General features: G+C 48.6%; 1 protein-coding gene and 1 long non-coding RNA gene across 3 annotated transcripts; one reads left to right on the forward strand and one right to left on the reverse strand.

The window, feature by feature from the left end:
• Positions 1-459: 459 nt before the first annotated feature.
• On the reverse strand, positions 460-7,291 carry TEX55 (testis expressed 55). Of its 2 annotated transcripts, XM_075905908.2 has the most exons (5): positions 7,143-7,247; positions 6,170-6,335; positions 4,033-4,488; positions 1,283-1,345; positions 460-667 (listed from the first exon to the last, which is right to left on the reverse strand). In XM_075905908.2, exons 2-5 carry the CDS (start codon positions 6,284-6,286, stop codon positions 554-556), a joined length of 750 nt encoding a protein of 249 aa, XP_075762023.2. In that variant the 5' UTR covers positions 6,287-6,335; positions 7,143-7,247; the 3' UTR covers positions 460-553. The 2 variants fall into 2 exon arrangements, with proteins under 2 accessions (XP_075762023.2, XP_075762034.2); XM_075905919.2 differs by lacking the exon at positions 6,170-6,335 and having other exon boundaries at positions 7,143-7,291.
• On the forward strand, positions 2,952-4,502 carry LOC112547197 (uncharacterized). Its single transcript, XR_012897249.2, has 3 exons — positions 2,952-3,249; positions 4,179-4,247; positions 4,365-4,502. It is a non-coding gene; the product is annotated as an uncharacterized LOC112547197 (long non-coding RNA).
• Positions 7,292-14,857: the final 7,566 nt, after the last annotated feature.

Raw genomic sequence — 14,857 nt, forward strand, 5'->3', positions numbered from 1 at the left:
GTGTGGGGCACAAGGGCTTCTGGAAGGGTACAGTACAGAGACAGCTCCTTCCCCACCCCACCCTTACTGTGGACACTAGAGTTCCACACTGTTTTATAGTGGATTGTTATATGACAGGTTGGGATAGACCAGTCACCACAAAAGATCACAGAAAGTAGAGACATGGGTAAGTGTTCAAGGGTTGGTTAGGTATATGTCCATCAAGTCTGATTACTGTGGGTTTGTGCTATGGTCTGTGCACATGTGCAATCAGAGCTGTAGGGTCTGTGTGTGCCGAAATGTAGCCTCTATGTGTACAAACTGTGGAATCTGAACACTTGCGTTTGCATGCATAACACACACACACATTGTGTGTGTGTATTTATACAGGTTTCTTAGGTCTGTGTATTGATAATGACACGCAGTTGCCTACTTTACAAGCAGGAGGAAGCACAGCATCCAGAACAAGAGAAGCCATGAAACAGTTACCGTCAGATCTGTTCAAAACCATTTCCACCAAGCATAAGAGCCCAGTGCTAGCCAGAGGCCCTGTGCCAATAACTAGGCTGCAAGGTCATTGGTGGACACCAGGAAAGTCCTCTTCTTTGTAGAAGCTGTCACTACCCAGCTCCTCCTCTTCCTTTTCCTCTTCCTCCTTTTCCAGGTGCTGGTTCATCATGGACTGCACCTGGGGAGAAGAAGACCGTGATCAAGTCACCTTCCGATGCCATAACACTGGAGCCCAGAGATAGCATCTCAACCACTTTTGACAGCTCTGAAATCTGAAGTACACAGGACAAGGTGTGTGTCTCCCTGGAGGAGGGGAGTGATGGAAGGGATCTTATTTCTGTGATTTATCTTCTGTCTTTACTGTAATCCCCTCATATATCCTGTTGTACTCCCCCTTCTCTCCCCATTTTCACTCCTTCTTGCGCCACAAGCTTTTAGTTCTCTGTATTTTAAAACCCTCTCATTGCTGACAGACCATTCTCTGCCTATGATCTCCTCACAATTACAGACGCTGTCTTGTAGGACATGGTCTCCTGCTATATCTTTCCCTTCTGCACAACAGCTCTATCCTCCAGGCTTGTTTCCCCAACCTGACTCCTTTAAAACATTCAGACCCTGTTGTCCAGGGCATTCTTCCCCAGTCATAACCTGCCCCTTCAGCGTGCCAAGACCCATGGTAATAGGAACATTCATGGCTTCACGGCAGCTCCAGCCTGCTCAGTCACAACAGGATTCTGCTACAGACCACCCCACACATACACCCCACACAAACACCCCCAAAAATCCTCCATACCTGCAGCAACATGAACTGCAAGGGGTCATCTGGTTTCTCATACACCAAGTTTTCAGTGATCTCCTGTGAGAGAAAGTGAGAGCTTTATATTCATGATGAAGGCAGGTAAGTTCTGCGGAGGGCAGGGATGCCCTGTCCTTTGGGATGAGATTCCAGAATATTTGGGATGTGGTACTAATGTTCATGAAAATAAAGCAGTGTAACAAGTAACGAGGGGCTGGTAAATACTGGTAATGATAGAAACAGACACAGGAATGTTTGGAAAATGCAAACAAATACAAAAGAGCTGGACTGGATAATATGTCATGGGAATTGGTTATTAAGTTATGCAACCACTGGCAATTATTGTTCAGAACCCCTGAAAAATGGTGGAGGCACAAAGGGTTGAGTGTGTTACTGCTCTGCTGAAAAGGAAAGAAGAGTGATCCAGATAATTGCCACCCACTAAATCTAACTTCTGTTCCCGGATTTTAAATATTTAATCTATTGTTTTTAGCAGTAGACATACTGAAGCATAACAGGACCATGAGCAGGATGTTGGCTGATAAAGGGTATGTCTACACTGTAGCATTTTTCCAGAATAATGGGCGCTATTCCAGAAAAACAATGCTTTTGTCCACACTGCCATTGCATTCTTTTGACAAATAGTCAAAAGAATGGAGGGGTTTTTCCGACATTGGTAAAAACCTTTTTCTACAAGGAAGAACACCTTTTCGGAAAAAGGTGTGCGTGGATGCAGAAGAGGGAGTTCTTTGGAAAAAAGAGGCCTCCAGGAAATAACACAGGTGCCCTGCTGGCCACTCCATCCAAACTCATCACAACTCTATAGTTCCTATCTCCAGGTAGCTCTTAAAGCCACAGGCGCTTGGGACAAGGCTTGTAGCAGTAAGCTGGCCCTGGGAGCTGCACCTCACTGCACGGCTTCCGATTCCTGACTTGCGGACACCAATGTCCCAGCCACGAGCCCCCCCGAGAGCCCACCGGCCCTCACAGGAAGCATGCCCAGGGCACCCAGGAGCACAAAAAGGCATGTGCCGTCATGATCTGGGGTGGAGATCCTGGCCCTCCTGGAGGTGTGGGGTGAGGAGAAGATCCTCCAGGATCTCCGCTCCAGACAGCACAACGCCAATATCTATGGCTGGATGGCCAAGGCCCTGGCCACAAGAGGCCACCACCCCAGGAACCCTGAACAGGTGTGCAGCCAAGTTAAGGAGCTGTGGCAGGGCTATTCCAGGCCCAGGGAGCACAACTCTCACTCCAGCGCAGAACCGCACTCCTGCCCCTATTCCAGCAAGCTCTACCACATCCTGGGGGGTGGTTGTGATGGGACATCAGGGTCCCCCGCCTCCTTCACCCCCATAGTGGCACGAACAGACTCCACCAGCCAGTAGAATAGAGGGAGTTTATTGCTTCTCCAGGATATAGCACAGCACAGATGTAATCTGATTACAGGAACTGGGGCTAGGAGGCCTCAGTGCCCCCCCTTGAGATGGGGGGTGGCTGGGCCCTACAATCCCAGCCCCCTCCCTAGCTCCTTCTCCCCTGCTTCCCAGACAGACACTAACTAACTATCCCTTCCAGCCCTGCCCCCCAGCCAGGGGCGGCATTTCAACTTCCTTTGTTCCTCTCCCTGAGAGGTAACTGGTAGAACAGGTTACCTCCCTGTCCCATCAGCTACTCTGCTGGGCCATGGTACAGACAGCAGCCAGTGGGGGTCGCTCACAGCCCAAGCCTAGCAACCAGCAAGGTACCCACACTACATCACAGTGGTGCAGCCCCTTTCCCATCCCTTGTTGTGGACTCGGGGCTGGAGACTCCCATCATTGCCTGGGCAGAGGTCCCAGAGGACGAGGAGGAGGAGAAGGAAGAGGAGGAAACGGCCAGCACCATCACCCTAAGCCTGGAGCTGGTACTCCAGGGCCAGGACGTCGCCCAGGCATCCTCTGAGGTTGGGGAGGGATTATCAGGTGAGTGCTCTTAGTTTTTCACACACACAATGTGGAGGTGGCAAGCACTGAGGTGCTATTGTCGCTTGGCCTTCTCGGCCTGGCCCTCACACTGCAGTCTGCGCATGTGGATGCACGTGCAGAGCCAGTCTGCAGCACTCAGCCCCACAAGGCAGCCCTGGACTCCCCTGGGCTCCTGTTCATAGGCTTTGGGGAGGCCACACACAGGTCTGACTCTGGAGAGGGATGCCCTCCCACCACCAGCCACTGCTGGAAGCAAGCTGGGGACAAGGGCACACACATGCCCATACACAGACTGAGGAGTGCCGCACACGGGCATGCCTGCACGCTCGAGGCACCACCTGCTCCCGGGGACAGCGCTGTCAGGCGCAGGTGTGTGTGGGGCCCCGATGGAAGCCCCTCTCCTGGCCATGGGATCCCAGTGTGGCTGGAAGCTTCCCTTGCCTGCTTGACTGTGGGATGTGGGGCGGGAAGGTGAGAAGCATGGTTCCTTCGGCACCTCTGGACCTGTGAGGCAGGACCCGCTGTAAAAGCTTAGTACAAAAGAAACTTGCACTGTAGACGTAGCCAAAGAAAAATACTGCCAGGTCCCTTCCTCTGCAGTAGTCAAAGGAGATGAAGAACTCAGCCCTCCACCCTTCTCAAAAACACTCACTGCCTTGCCTCCCTGCCTCCCAGTAGGATCCACAGGAAGAAGGATATGCTCCTTCCTGGCTCAATGTGGGAGGTTCTGTTTCTCAAGCGGGTCACTAGGAGAAGAGGAGATGGAACAGAAAAGTTCACCTGAAATATCTGCAGAATGTTATGTTTCTCCATGTACCTAACGGAAACTTCAAAGGGATCTTCATACACCACAGGCGTTTCTGCCTCAGGTGATTTGACCACTTCTGCCGATTCAGCCTCAGGTGCTTCAACTTCTGTCTTTGCAGGTTCAGCCTCAGGTGGCTTGACCACAGATGGTGACAATTCATACACAGGTGTTTTGACCTCAGTTGTTGGTAAGTCAGTCATGAATGATTTGTTATCTGACTCTGACAATTCAACCATGGCTAATGTGGCCACGGACTCTGACAATTCATCTGTCGGTAACTCTGATGTTGGCAATTCGACTATAGGTGGTTGGTCCACCGACGCTGGCGATTCGACTACTGGTGACTGGTCGACAGATGACTCAATCACTGCTGCTGGTGATTCCGCAAGCTCCTGCACTTCATCCATTCTAGCTTCTTCAGGCTCTGGCTAAAAGATTTAACATAAAAAAGTGTTAAATGCATAGAATTGCTTACTAGACACATTACATTACTGTACCATTATATGACAATAGGACTTTGCAGCTACAGCTCCTACAGCAAGGGCTTGTCCACCTCTCTTTCTGGGAGAGGCTGGTACTGGAATGAGCTTCATCTCTTTCTTAGCATGACTGAAAAAGGAAATATGAATTTTCTGTTCCTTGTATAAAACATAGAATACTCAAACTGGAAGGGACCTTGAGAGGTCAACAAGTTCAGTCCCCTGTCCTCATGGTAGAACCAAGCACCATCTAGATCAGTGGTTCCCAACCTTTTCCAGATGGGGACCTATTTTGACAATTCAGGAAGACTTAGTGACCCAAGGCAATTCAAAATCAGAGGGATGGGGGGGGGGGGGGGGACAGAGCCACCTGGGGAGACACTTGGCAACCCTTTTGAAATGTAATGGTGACCCATATTTGGGTTGTGATCCATAGGTTGGGAAACCCTGATCTAGATCATCCCTGATAGATGTTTATTTAGCCTGCTCTTACATATCTTCAGTGAGTGACAGCCTCTCTAAGCAGTTTATTCCAGCACTTAGGCAGGTAGGAAGTTTTTCCTATTGTCCAACCTAAACCTCCCTTGCTGCAATTTAAGCCCATAGCTTCTTGTCCTATCATTAGATGTTAAGGTGAACAATTTTTCTCCCTTCTCCTTGTAACATCCTTTTAGGTACTTGAAAGCTACTATCATGTCCCTTCTCAGCCTTCTCTTTTCCAAACTAAAAAAACAGGTTACGTCTACATTGGCAAGATTTTGTGCAAATACTTTTAACGCAAGAGTTTTTGCGTTAAAGTATTTGCACAAGAGAGCGTCTACACTGGCATGTGCTTTTGCGCAAGAGATGTGCTTTTGCACAAAAGCATCCATGCCAGTGTAGACGCTCTCTTGCGCAAGGAAGCTCCGATGGCCATTTTAGGCATCGGGCTTTCTTGCGCAAGAAATTCATGTTGCCTGTCTACACTGGCCTCTTGCGCAAGAACAGTTGCGCAAGAGGGCTTATTCCTAAGCGGGAGTATCATAGTTCTTGCGCAAGAAGCACTGATTTCATACATTATAACATCAGTGTTCTTGCGCAAGAACTCCCCGCCATTGTAGATAGGCAGCATGTTTTTGCACAAAAGCAGCCGCTTTTGCGCAAAATCATGCCAATGTAGACACAGCCACACAGTTCTTTCAGTCTTCCCTCATAGGTTGTGTTTTCTAAACCTTTAAACATTTTGTTGCTCTTCTCTGGATAGTCTTCAATTTCTCCAGACATGCTGGTTTACAGGTGAGATCCTAGCTCCATAGAAGTCAATGACAAAACTCTCATTGTCTTCCAGAGGACCAAGATTTCAGCATCTTTCCTTTCCAGCTCAGAAAGAGGGTTAAGCAACATATGACTCTGCAATTCTGCTGTTTTTAATGGGCACCAGTTTTTAAACAATCAAACAAACAAACAAACAAGCAAGTAAGAAAGCAAGCAAGCAAACACAACCACAGAGCTGAGAATTTAATACAAAATAGTTCTTTTCATCCTTTGGCAGCAGTGTGCATCAGGGATGCAAAATCCTATTTAATTAATTAACCAGCTAAACATTAAGTTTAAGTGGTTAACTGATTAAAAGGGGATGGGTGGTGCTTACCAGGTAACTGGTTAACTGGATACAGGGTGTCCCCACTATAAATTGCCCTGGTATACAGCCGTTCTGCACTAAAGTCCTTGATGCTTGTCGGAACTGATGTGTTATAGGTCCTGCCATTCCCCAGTCTTAAATCGCACAAAGAAAAAATTGTGCAAATGGAAGTCAGCTGCAGGAAAAAGTTCTCTGCTTTAAATTGTCTTGCTGTAAGTCCAAGTTTTTGGAACATATTTTGTACTTATAGCGAGAGCAGCCTGTACCCATTCACATCACTAGTATGCATCTTGGTGCAGGACTCAGGAGACCTATTTGGTACTCCGGGTGACTGGAGGCAAGACACTTGATTTTTCCCTGCCTCAGTTTCTCTACTGGTAAAAGGGGATAATGATATTGACCTCCCTTGTGCAGCACATTGTGCCCTGTGGAGTCTACATTATAACAAGGAGTGAATATCCCTGTGTCCATTTTCTGGAGGGGGAGAACAGGAGAGAAGAGAGAGAAATGACTGGCTCAAATTCGCACACCTGTTTCCCATGGCTGCATGGGGTGCTGTGGGGATCCGCGTGGGATCAGACACCACAGGGCAGCGGGGTGGGAGCTCCTGCTGTGCAGAGGCTGCAGGGGAGCGTGTGTGTGATGGGGGGCGGGCACTGGGGGAGCCATGTGTGTGCGGGACACGTGGAGAGTCGGGCACAGTGCCTGGGGCAGTGTGTGTGTGGGGGGGGGAGTGGGGGGCTGGGGCAGTGTGTGTGGGGGGGGAGTGGGGGGCTGGGGCAGTGTGTGTGGGGGGGGAGGGGGGGGCTGGGGCAGTGTGTGTGGGGGGGGAGTGGGGGGCTGGGGCAGTGTGTGGGGGGGGGAGTGGGGCAGTGTGTGTGGGGGGGAGTGGGGGGCTGGGGCAGTGTGTGTGGGGGGGGGCTGGGGCAGGGCGTTTTACCGGGGGGGGGGTCTGGGGAGGTGCAGCCCGTCGGGGTCTCACCTGCCCCGGCCCCTCCATCCCGGAGCAGAGGCGCGTTTCATCGCCCAGCCGCCCCCGTGCTATTCTGTCTCTCGGCGCTCTCCGTATGGCGGGATGGGGGGGGGGGTGCGTGGGGGGAGAGAGAGCGACAGAGACGCTAGCGGCGGTCGCCATGGAAACAGCCGCCCTTTAGCTCCGCCCCCTTTGTCCGCGGGCGACTGGGGCGGGGCCGAAGCCGATAGCGGTCACGTGGCTGCCCGGCCTTAGGGGCCTTGCCGGCCAGCTGGGGACGGGGTGGAAGGGGCCTGCGGCTGGAGTGGCACGAGCTGCAGGGCTGGGCTGCGCGCGAAGGCAGGGAGCGCGGGGCGGCGCTGGCTGCAGGAGGGGGCTGGCTAGTGAGGCAGCCAAATGCCTAAGCCCCCTGCCCCCTCTCACTCTGTGCCCCTCCTTCTGTGGGGCGTGGGCTCTGGGCTGAGCACGGGGTAGAGGTCGTGGAGCGGAAGGGGGTGATAGAGGGCAGGCACTGGGAGAGAGTTTGAGTGTGGGAGGGTGTTGGGATGCAGGAGGGGTGATGGGGGTGCAGGCTCTGGGAGGGAGTTTGGGTGTGGGAGGGGATTTGGGGTGGGGAAGGAGGTTGGGGTGCAGGAGGGGGTGAGAGATGCAGACTCTGCCTGGGTGGTGCTTAACCTCAAGTAACTCCAGTACAGGGGTGCAGTGGGGCTGAGGCAGGCTCTCTTCCCCTTCTTTCCTTGCCTTATGGCTCCTGGAAGTGACCAGCATGTCTGACTCCTAGGTTCTGTGCATTGCCCCTGCCTGCAGGCACTGCTATCGCAGTTCCCAACCAATGGAAGCTGCAGAGTTGGTGCTTGGGGTGGGGCAGCGCACAGAGCGACTTTGTCCCTTTGTCCAGGGGCCACAGGGATGTGATGAACACTTCTCAGAGCTGCATGGAGCCAGAGCCAGGGAGAGCCTGCCTTAGCCCTACTGCACCGCCAGTCCTTTAGCAGCCTACAATCTCTGATTGGCTTCAGTAGCCCCTGGGGAATATAGCATGATTCTGGGAGATTTCTTGGCAAAACCAGGAGGGTTGGCAACTCGAGAGACACAGGGTAGAGTTTAAGGATTGGCTGGTTCAGTACCGAGCCCAGCTTTGTCCATGACATTGTTGGTATAAATTGCCATCTATAGGACTCTGTACTTTGTCAGGAGTATTGCATGCTATGGTCATGGTACTTACCTCCGCAAGCTGCACCTTCCTATGTGGGAGTACATACAATTATGCTATTGTGTATTCATTAATTGTAGCTCTTAGTCTCCTGCTAGGGTGGCCATGTTTCCTTAAAGTGAAAACAGGGCACTAGGGAAGCAGCACAGTTGTGGCCAGAGCCACCTGTGTCACCACTTGCTTGAGCCCTACTCCACTGGACCAAGGGCCAGAGCCCTGCCACATGGGACCTGAGCTGTCTGGTATGACTGCTTGCTTGAGGTGCTTCACATTGCCTAATCCCTGCTCCATAGGGCCAATGGCCCATGCCTTGCCACATGCAGCTCAAGATGCCTGCTGTTGCCTGAGCCCTGCTTTATGTGACTGATGGCCTGAGCTGCATGGGGCTTTAGCCATTGTCAAAGACATCAGGACTGTTTTAGCAAAACTGGGAAATTGTCCCATTTGCTCTTGCTTCAGTGTTTCTTCAGGCCTCCATACAGCAAGAGCAGACAGGACAAATGCCTAGTTTTGCCAAAAAAGTTGTGATGTCTGGGACAGAGCTCAAAAAGGGGATTGTCCCATCTAAAATGGGACATAAGATCAACCTAGTTCCTGTCAAAGTGACCCTTTGTTTGCTCACATTTAATTTATTTTGTAAATTTCATTACTTTCAAGCAATTTAGTGTGTTTAGACCTTTCATCTCCTTTGACACACAAGTGTTTCAATAGTGGTTTCCCCTTCAAATAATTCTATTGCAAAGCTGTTGAGATAGCTGTGTCCTGTGGGATTCAAACCAGGAAAGCCTTGCTTTTGTCCACATCTAAACAACTTCATTTAGTGGATCAGAAACAAAAGTGTAAATCCAAAGCAACTCTGCTGCCTCCAAATTCATACTATTGTACCCAAGAGCAGAATTTGGCTTACTGTCTTCCCTGGGAATAATTCTATAGATATGTTTAGTTTTATTTTGGACACTAGAGGGCAGAATAAAAACAAAATTACTTCACAGTGCAACCCTCAAGGATATGGTAGAGTTATCTTTTAGGACTAAATTCTCTCTATTGATCCAACCAGGTTCCTATATAAGACCCCTCAAGTTAGTAAATGAGTTTTCAACTCCGAGTGGTAAGAAAACCATGACAACAATCTCTTTCTCCACCCCTTCCTTGATAATGAGTAGAAGTTTGGATTTCGTTATTAGCAGTATTAGTTCTTTATTAATATTATTGTCTAAGAGGAGTGGCAGTAGTATGACCGAGGGATCTATTATAGAAGAGTTTGGGTGAAGAGATGGATTTTGCATTTAGCTTGATTGTGGTGACTTTGGTGACCATTCTTATTTCATCTATCAATGAGTTTGGTAGTCTTGATCTAGCTTCTGTGGAGATTTAGTCTGCTGCATTCAAGAACCTAATCCCCATTATTGATGATTTTGTTGTTTCTCAGACAGACCCTGCCCTGAAAAGTTCATGTGTAAAAGTAGAAAACATAAAATCAATGTTTTTCTTTTAAATTGACTATCAACATTATTAGTGGCATGTATCACAGTGGCGGTTGATCTTGACAAGAGAATTGAAGGGGCAGAACATGGGGGATATTACGGATCAACATAGGGGAGCGTTCTCAGTGTAGGGCAGAAAGTATAAAAGTATTTGTAAGAGAGCTGGCCAAATGAAGATTGGATGTTAGCACCACTAAGGGGGTAGAGGATGCAAAGCGATATGATTTGTATATAGGTTGATTTTATATATAAAAGCACATGAAAAATTAAACCCCATTGAAACAGTTAAATGATATAATTTTAGTTGTTTAACCGGTTAAGTGGTTAACTGTGGAGGGCTGTGAGGCAAGAATGCCACCTGCCAGGCAAAGAGAGAGCTGCTCCAGGCAGGGGCTACTGCAGCTAGGGTCCTGCCACAGCCAGCCCGCCGTGCCACACTGGAGACTGCTTTGGCCATGGCCACTGTGGAGAGGGTCGTGCTAGCTGAGCCAGTGAATTGGTTACCAGGTAAACACGCTGGTAAGCCTAATGTTTACCAGGTAACCAGTTAATCGGTTAACCTTTTATATCCTATAGTGCACATTTATGTGAAAGAAGTATGTCTGAGGTATCCCAGAATAGCTACCTTGTGTCTTAACAAGCTGCCTGTTATTTGGAAATATTTTTCAAAATAACTGGCACGCTATTTCGGCCTTCCTGTAACCCTCATTCCATGAGGGTTAAGGGATGTCTCAAAATAATGTATTATCTCACAATTTGGCACCGTGTAGACATGCCAAATTTCAAATTAAGCTATGCTGAAATAGAATCAAAATAAGATACGCAATTTGTGTAGCGCAAATTGCGTATCTTATTTTGAGTTTAGGGTGCAGTGTGGACGTACCCTCATATATGTCCCTTTCTATACAATCCCTGATAGTTGGCTCATTGCTCTATGACCCTTTTCAGAGGGCACAAATAAACAGATTGCCAGTTTTCCCCCAAAGAACAGATTAAAAGCATGGAGATACAAACTGTGCTATGTTACCACAGTAACCAGCTTTCTGAAGTAGTTCAGTTCATCGTACTCCAGCGTGACAAAGTTTGGGTTGGAATGCATGAGACTGAAGTAGTAGCTGCTGGGAGAAAGGGAAAGACCCAAGATTTATAAAGCATTTTAACTAAGCAGAAGTTAAGTTCTGTGCAGTTCCGTTTGCATGTATTTTTAGATGTGCATTGACTTTTCAAAATTTGATTTTTTTTAAAAGCTGTAATTGACTCAGAACATGGCTGCATATTGCTCAACACCGCAGACCACTGAGAGTCTGTCACCACAGAACTCTGTTGCCTGCGTTGGCTCGGGGGGGATATAAGTTCAAATTCCAGGTTTTGGGCGTCATCTCCAAATTCTTTATGGCATCAGTAGGTAATGTGAGAGGCCCTCACATTGTGTGATGATGACAGCCTTATTCCACTGAAACAATCGCATCGCATACTGCAGATAGAGCATTTTCAATAACTGGCCCATAAATCTAAAAATTACTCCTGGAAGACATCAAGTATAAGCTCCTTCAGAGCAAACCCCACTTCTTCAGCTCAACCTTCTCGCAATAAACCAAGTCACATATTTAAAAAGCAAACCAGCAAGTCAAAGTCCTTACAGAATGAGGGAAAGAGACAGAGAACAAGTGGCTTATTTTAGTTTAATACTTTTATAAGACACTTTGGTCAGAATTGCAAAATAATTAGGTGCCCAGCTTGTACTGAATTTGGGTGCATAACATCTTTAGTCTCCTTTAAAAATCCTATCTTCAGATACTATGGTGAAGGGTATGGTAAAGGAAATTACTCACCCTGTGCAGTAATGATTGTTCTTCAAGGTGTGTCCACGTGGGTGCTCCACTGTTGGTGAAGGGTTGTCCCAGAGCCACTAATCGGAGCTTTATTGAGCAGTTGTCAGTGGGCTGCACATGTGCGGAGAGCGCCTTGCACTGCCCTTGTTTTGGCGCCTCATGCGTGGCCCTGACCCCATCTTCAGTTCTTCATCTATGCCTGAGTAACTAAGGATATGTTTAAACTACTTTTTTTTTGAAAGAGGATATGCAAATTCCTCTCCTCCTTAAAAAAAAAAAAAAAAAAAAAAGGGGTTACGTGATTTTTCGAAAAAGGGATTTTTTCTGGAAAAAAAAACCCCGCATCCAGACTACTTTCACTTTTGAAAGACCCGCTTTCGAAAAAGTGATCAGAAGAAGATATGAAAATTCCCTCTTTCGGGAGAGGGGGGGAAGTAGTTTAGACTTACCCTAAGACTCCGAGGAGAGGGGAGAAGGGAAGATTGTGGAGGACCCACGGGGGGACACACCTCAAAGAACAGTTGTTATTGCACAGGGTGAGTAACTTCCTTTTCTTCTTCGGGTGATGTCCCCATGTGTCCTCCACTATTGGTGATTACAAAGCTGTGCCCTATGTGGATGGTGGGAATCAGAGTCACTGCTTGGACGCTGTAGCCACCACCATATCTGTTGCCAGTTGAGGCATTAGGCATAGTGCCTGGCAAAGGTGTGGTCTGATGACCATTGGTTGGTCGATAAATGTCCTTAAGGGCCACATTGCTCAGGAAATCCATGGAGGTTGCAGTAGCATGAGTGGAATGTGCTCTTGGTGGGACTGTCAATGTTTTGTTGCGGAGGGAATGGCATCCTGGTATATGTGATGATATCCATTTGGAGATACATTGAACGGAAATTGTTGTGCCCTTCGAAAATGCTGTGATGGATATGAAGAGGCGTGGGGACTTCCGAAATGATAGAGTTCTAGCTATATAAAAAGCCTGAGTTCTGTGAATGTTCAGGGTATGGAGCATAGCATCCCTGTGGGATGCGTGAGGTTTAGGAAAAAATGTTGATAATATTATGGGCTCGTTGACATGGAAGGCCATGCTGACCTTGGGTAGAGATGTTGGGTGCAGTTGCAAGGTCACTTTGTCCTTGGTGAAGACTATATGGTGGTCTGACCATCAGGGCTCCTATCTCGCTAACCCTCCTTACTGAGGTAATAGCTGTCAAGAATAGTACCATCATTAGAAGAACGAGAGTGGACAAGTCGCCATGGGCTCGAAAGGAGGTCTCATGAGACCGTCTAGAACTAAGTTCAAGTCCCAGGTGAGGGCTGGGGCTCTATGCAGAGGGTAGAGATTCTGGAGGCCTTTCAGGAACCTCCTGGTTGCAGGGTATGTGAAGACAGATGATCTTGACGGAGGAGACTGATAAGCCTCCAGTGTTGAGGTGGAATATATAGTCAAGGACACGATTGAGTGGTGTACTATGAGAATCAACTTGGGCTTGCTGGCACCAAGAGGAGAACCGCTTCCATTTCTCCAGGTAAGTGGCTCTGGTGGACAGCGTTCTGCTGTGTAGAAGAATAGGGATTCTGATCTGTGGAACCAGACAGGAGCTAGGTGTGCAGGGGAAGAGTGTGGTGTTGGGGGTGGAGGAGTTTGATCCCAGCCTGGAAGAAGATGTCATGACAGGATGGAAGAGGATAAGTTGGTGTGATGGACATCGAGTGTAGGTATGGAGACCAGGTTTGTCTGGCCCAGGATGGGGCTATCAAGATGACTCGAGCTCTGTTGGCCTGGATCTTGTGTAGTATTATGGGATTGAGTGGGATGGGTGGGAAGGCATAGTGTAGCAGCTCATTCCAGTGGGTTAGGAATGCATCGCCCAGGGATCCCTAGCCCAGTCCCACCCGGGAGCAGAAGCTTGGTGTTGTTGGGGGTTGCAAAAAGGTCTATTGATGGATATCCCCAGCGGTGAAAGATGGAGGCAAGCATTGCTGGGTGTAGTTCCCATTCATGGTCGATGGAAAAATTGTGGCTCAGGACATCCGCTCTGACATTGTTCACTCCAGGTAAGTATGATGTTATCAGAGTGACCCTGTGATGAATGCACCAGTTCCAAAGGTGGATTGCTTCCACACTCAGTGATTGCAACCCTACCTGCCTGTTTATATAAAACATGGTTGTCATGTTGTTCATAAATATGCAAATGACAAGGTTGGTGATCATGGGGGTGCAGTGGCTGCATGCATTTCTCATGGTTCTGAGTTTGAGGAGGTTGATATGCAGTACAGTTTTGAGTGGGAACCATCTGCCCTGAATAGCATGCTGGTGCAGGTGTGCACCCCAGCCCAGGAGAGAGGCATCCGTAATAATGTGTACTGATGGCTCAGGTTGGGGGAAGGGTACCCCTGCTAGGAGATTGCTGAGTAGTGTCCACCATTTGAGAGAGTCCAGCACCCTCTTGGGAACAGTAACCTGTTTGTGTAGGGGACGACGAAATGGCGTATAGACTTATGCTAACCAGTGTTGCAGGGCACGGAAATGGAGGCGTGCATATTGGATGAAGAAAGTAGTGTCGGCCATGTGGCCCAACAATTGGAGGCAGGTAAGTACTGCAGTGGAAGGGCTTGTGGTTAACATGGCTACGAGATTGCATAGTGCAATGAAGCGGTGATGTGGAAGATAAGCTCGGGCAGCTAATGGATCAAGATGGGCCCCAATGAACTCTATGCCCTGTGCGGGATTCAGAGTTGATTTCTGTTTGTTTATCAGGAGGCCCAGATGATTGAACAGGTGTCTGGTTTTCAAAAACATGTTGGTCGTTTCCTCGTGGGACCAGCCTTTTATAAGGCAGTCGTCTAAGTATGGAAAAATCATGATCCCCTGCTGGTGGAGGTAGGCAGTGACTACAGTAAGGACCTTTGAGAATACCCAGGGGCAGAGGACAATCCAAAAGGTAGGACTCTGTACTGGAAGTGGTCATCGCCTGCCATGAATCGAAGGTACCGTCTGTGTGATGGATGTATGGCGATGTGAAAGTATGGGTCCTGTAGGTCAAGGGCTGCGAACCTGTCCCCTTCATCTAGTGCCGGTATAATTGAAGCCAAAGTTGCCATCTTGAATCGTGGCTTCCACAGGAATTTGTTTTGCTTGCGGAGATCCAGTATGGGTCCCCAGCCCTCTGTCCGCTTCTGAGTCAGAAAGTATT

The sequence above is a fragment of the Pelodiscus sinensis genome, chromosome 1 (genome assembly GCF_052426305.1).
Source record: "Pelodiscus sinensis isolate ZL-2025 chromosome 1, ASM5242630v1, whole genome shotgun sequence".
Classification (NCBI taxonomy): Eukaryota; Metazoa; Chordata; order Testudines; family Trionychidae; genus Pelodiscus; species Pelodiscus sinensis.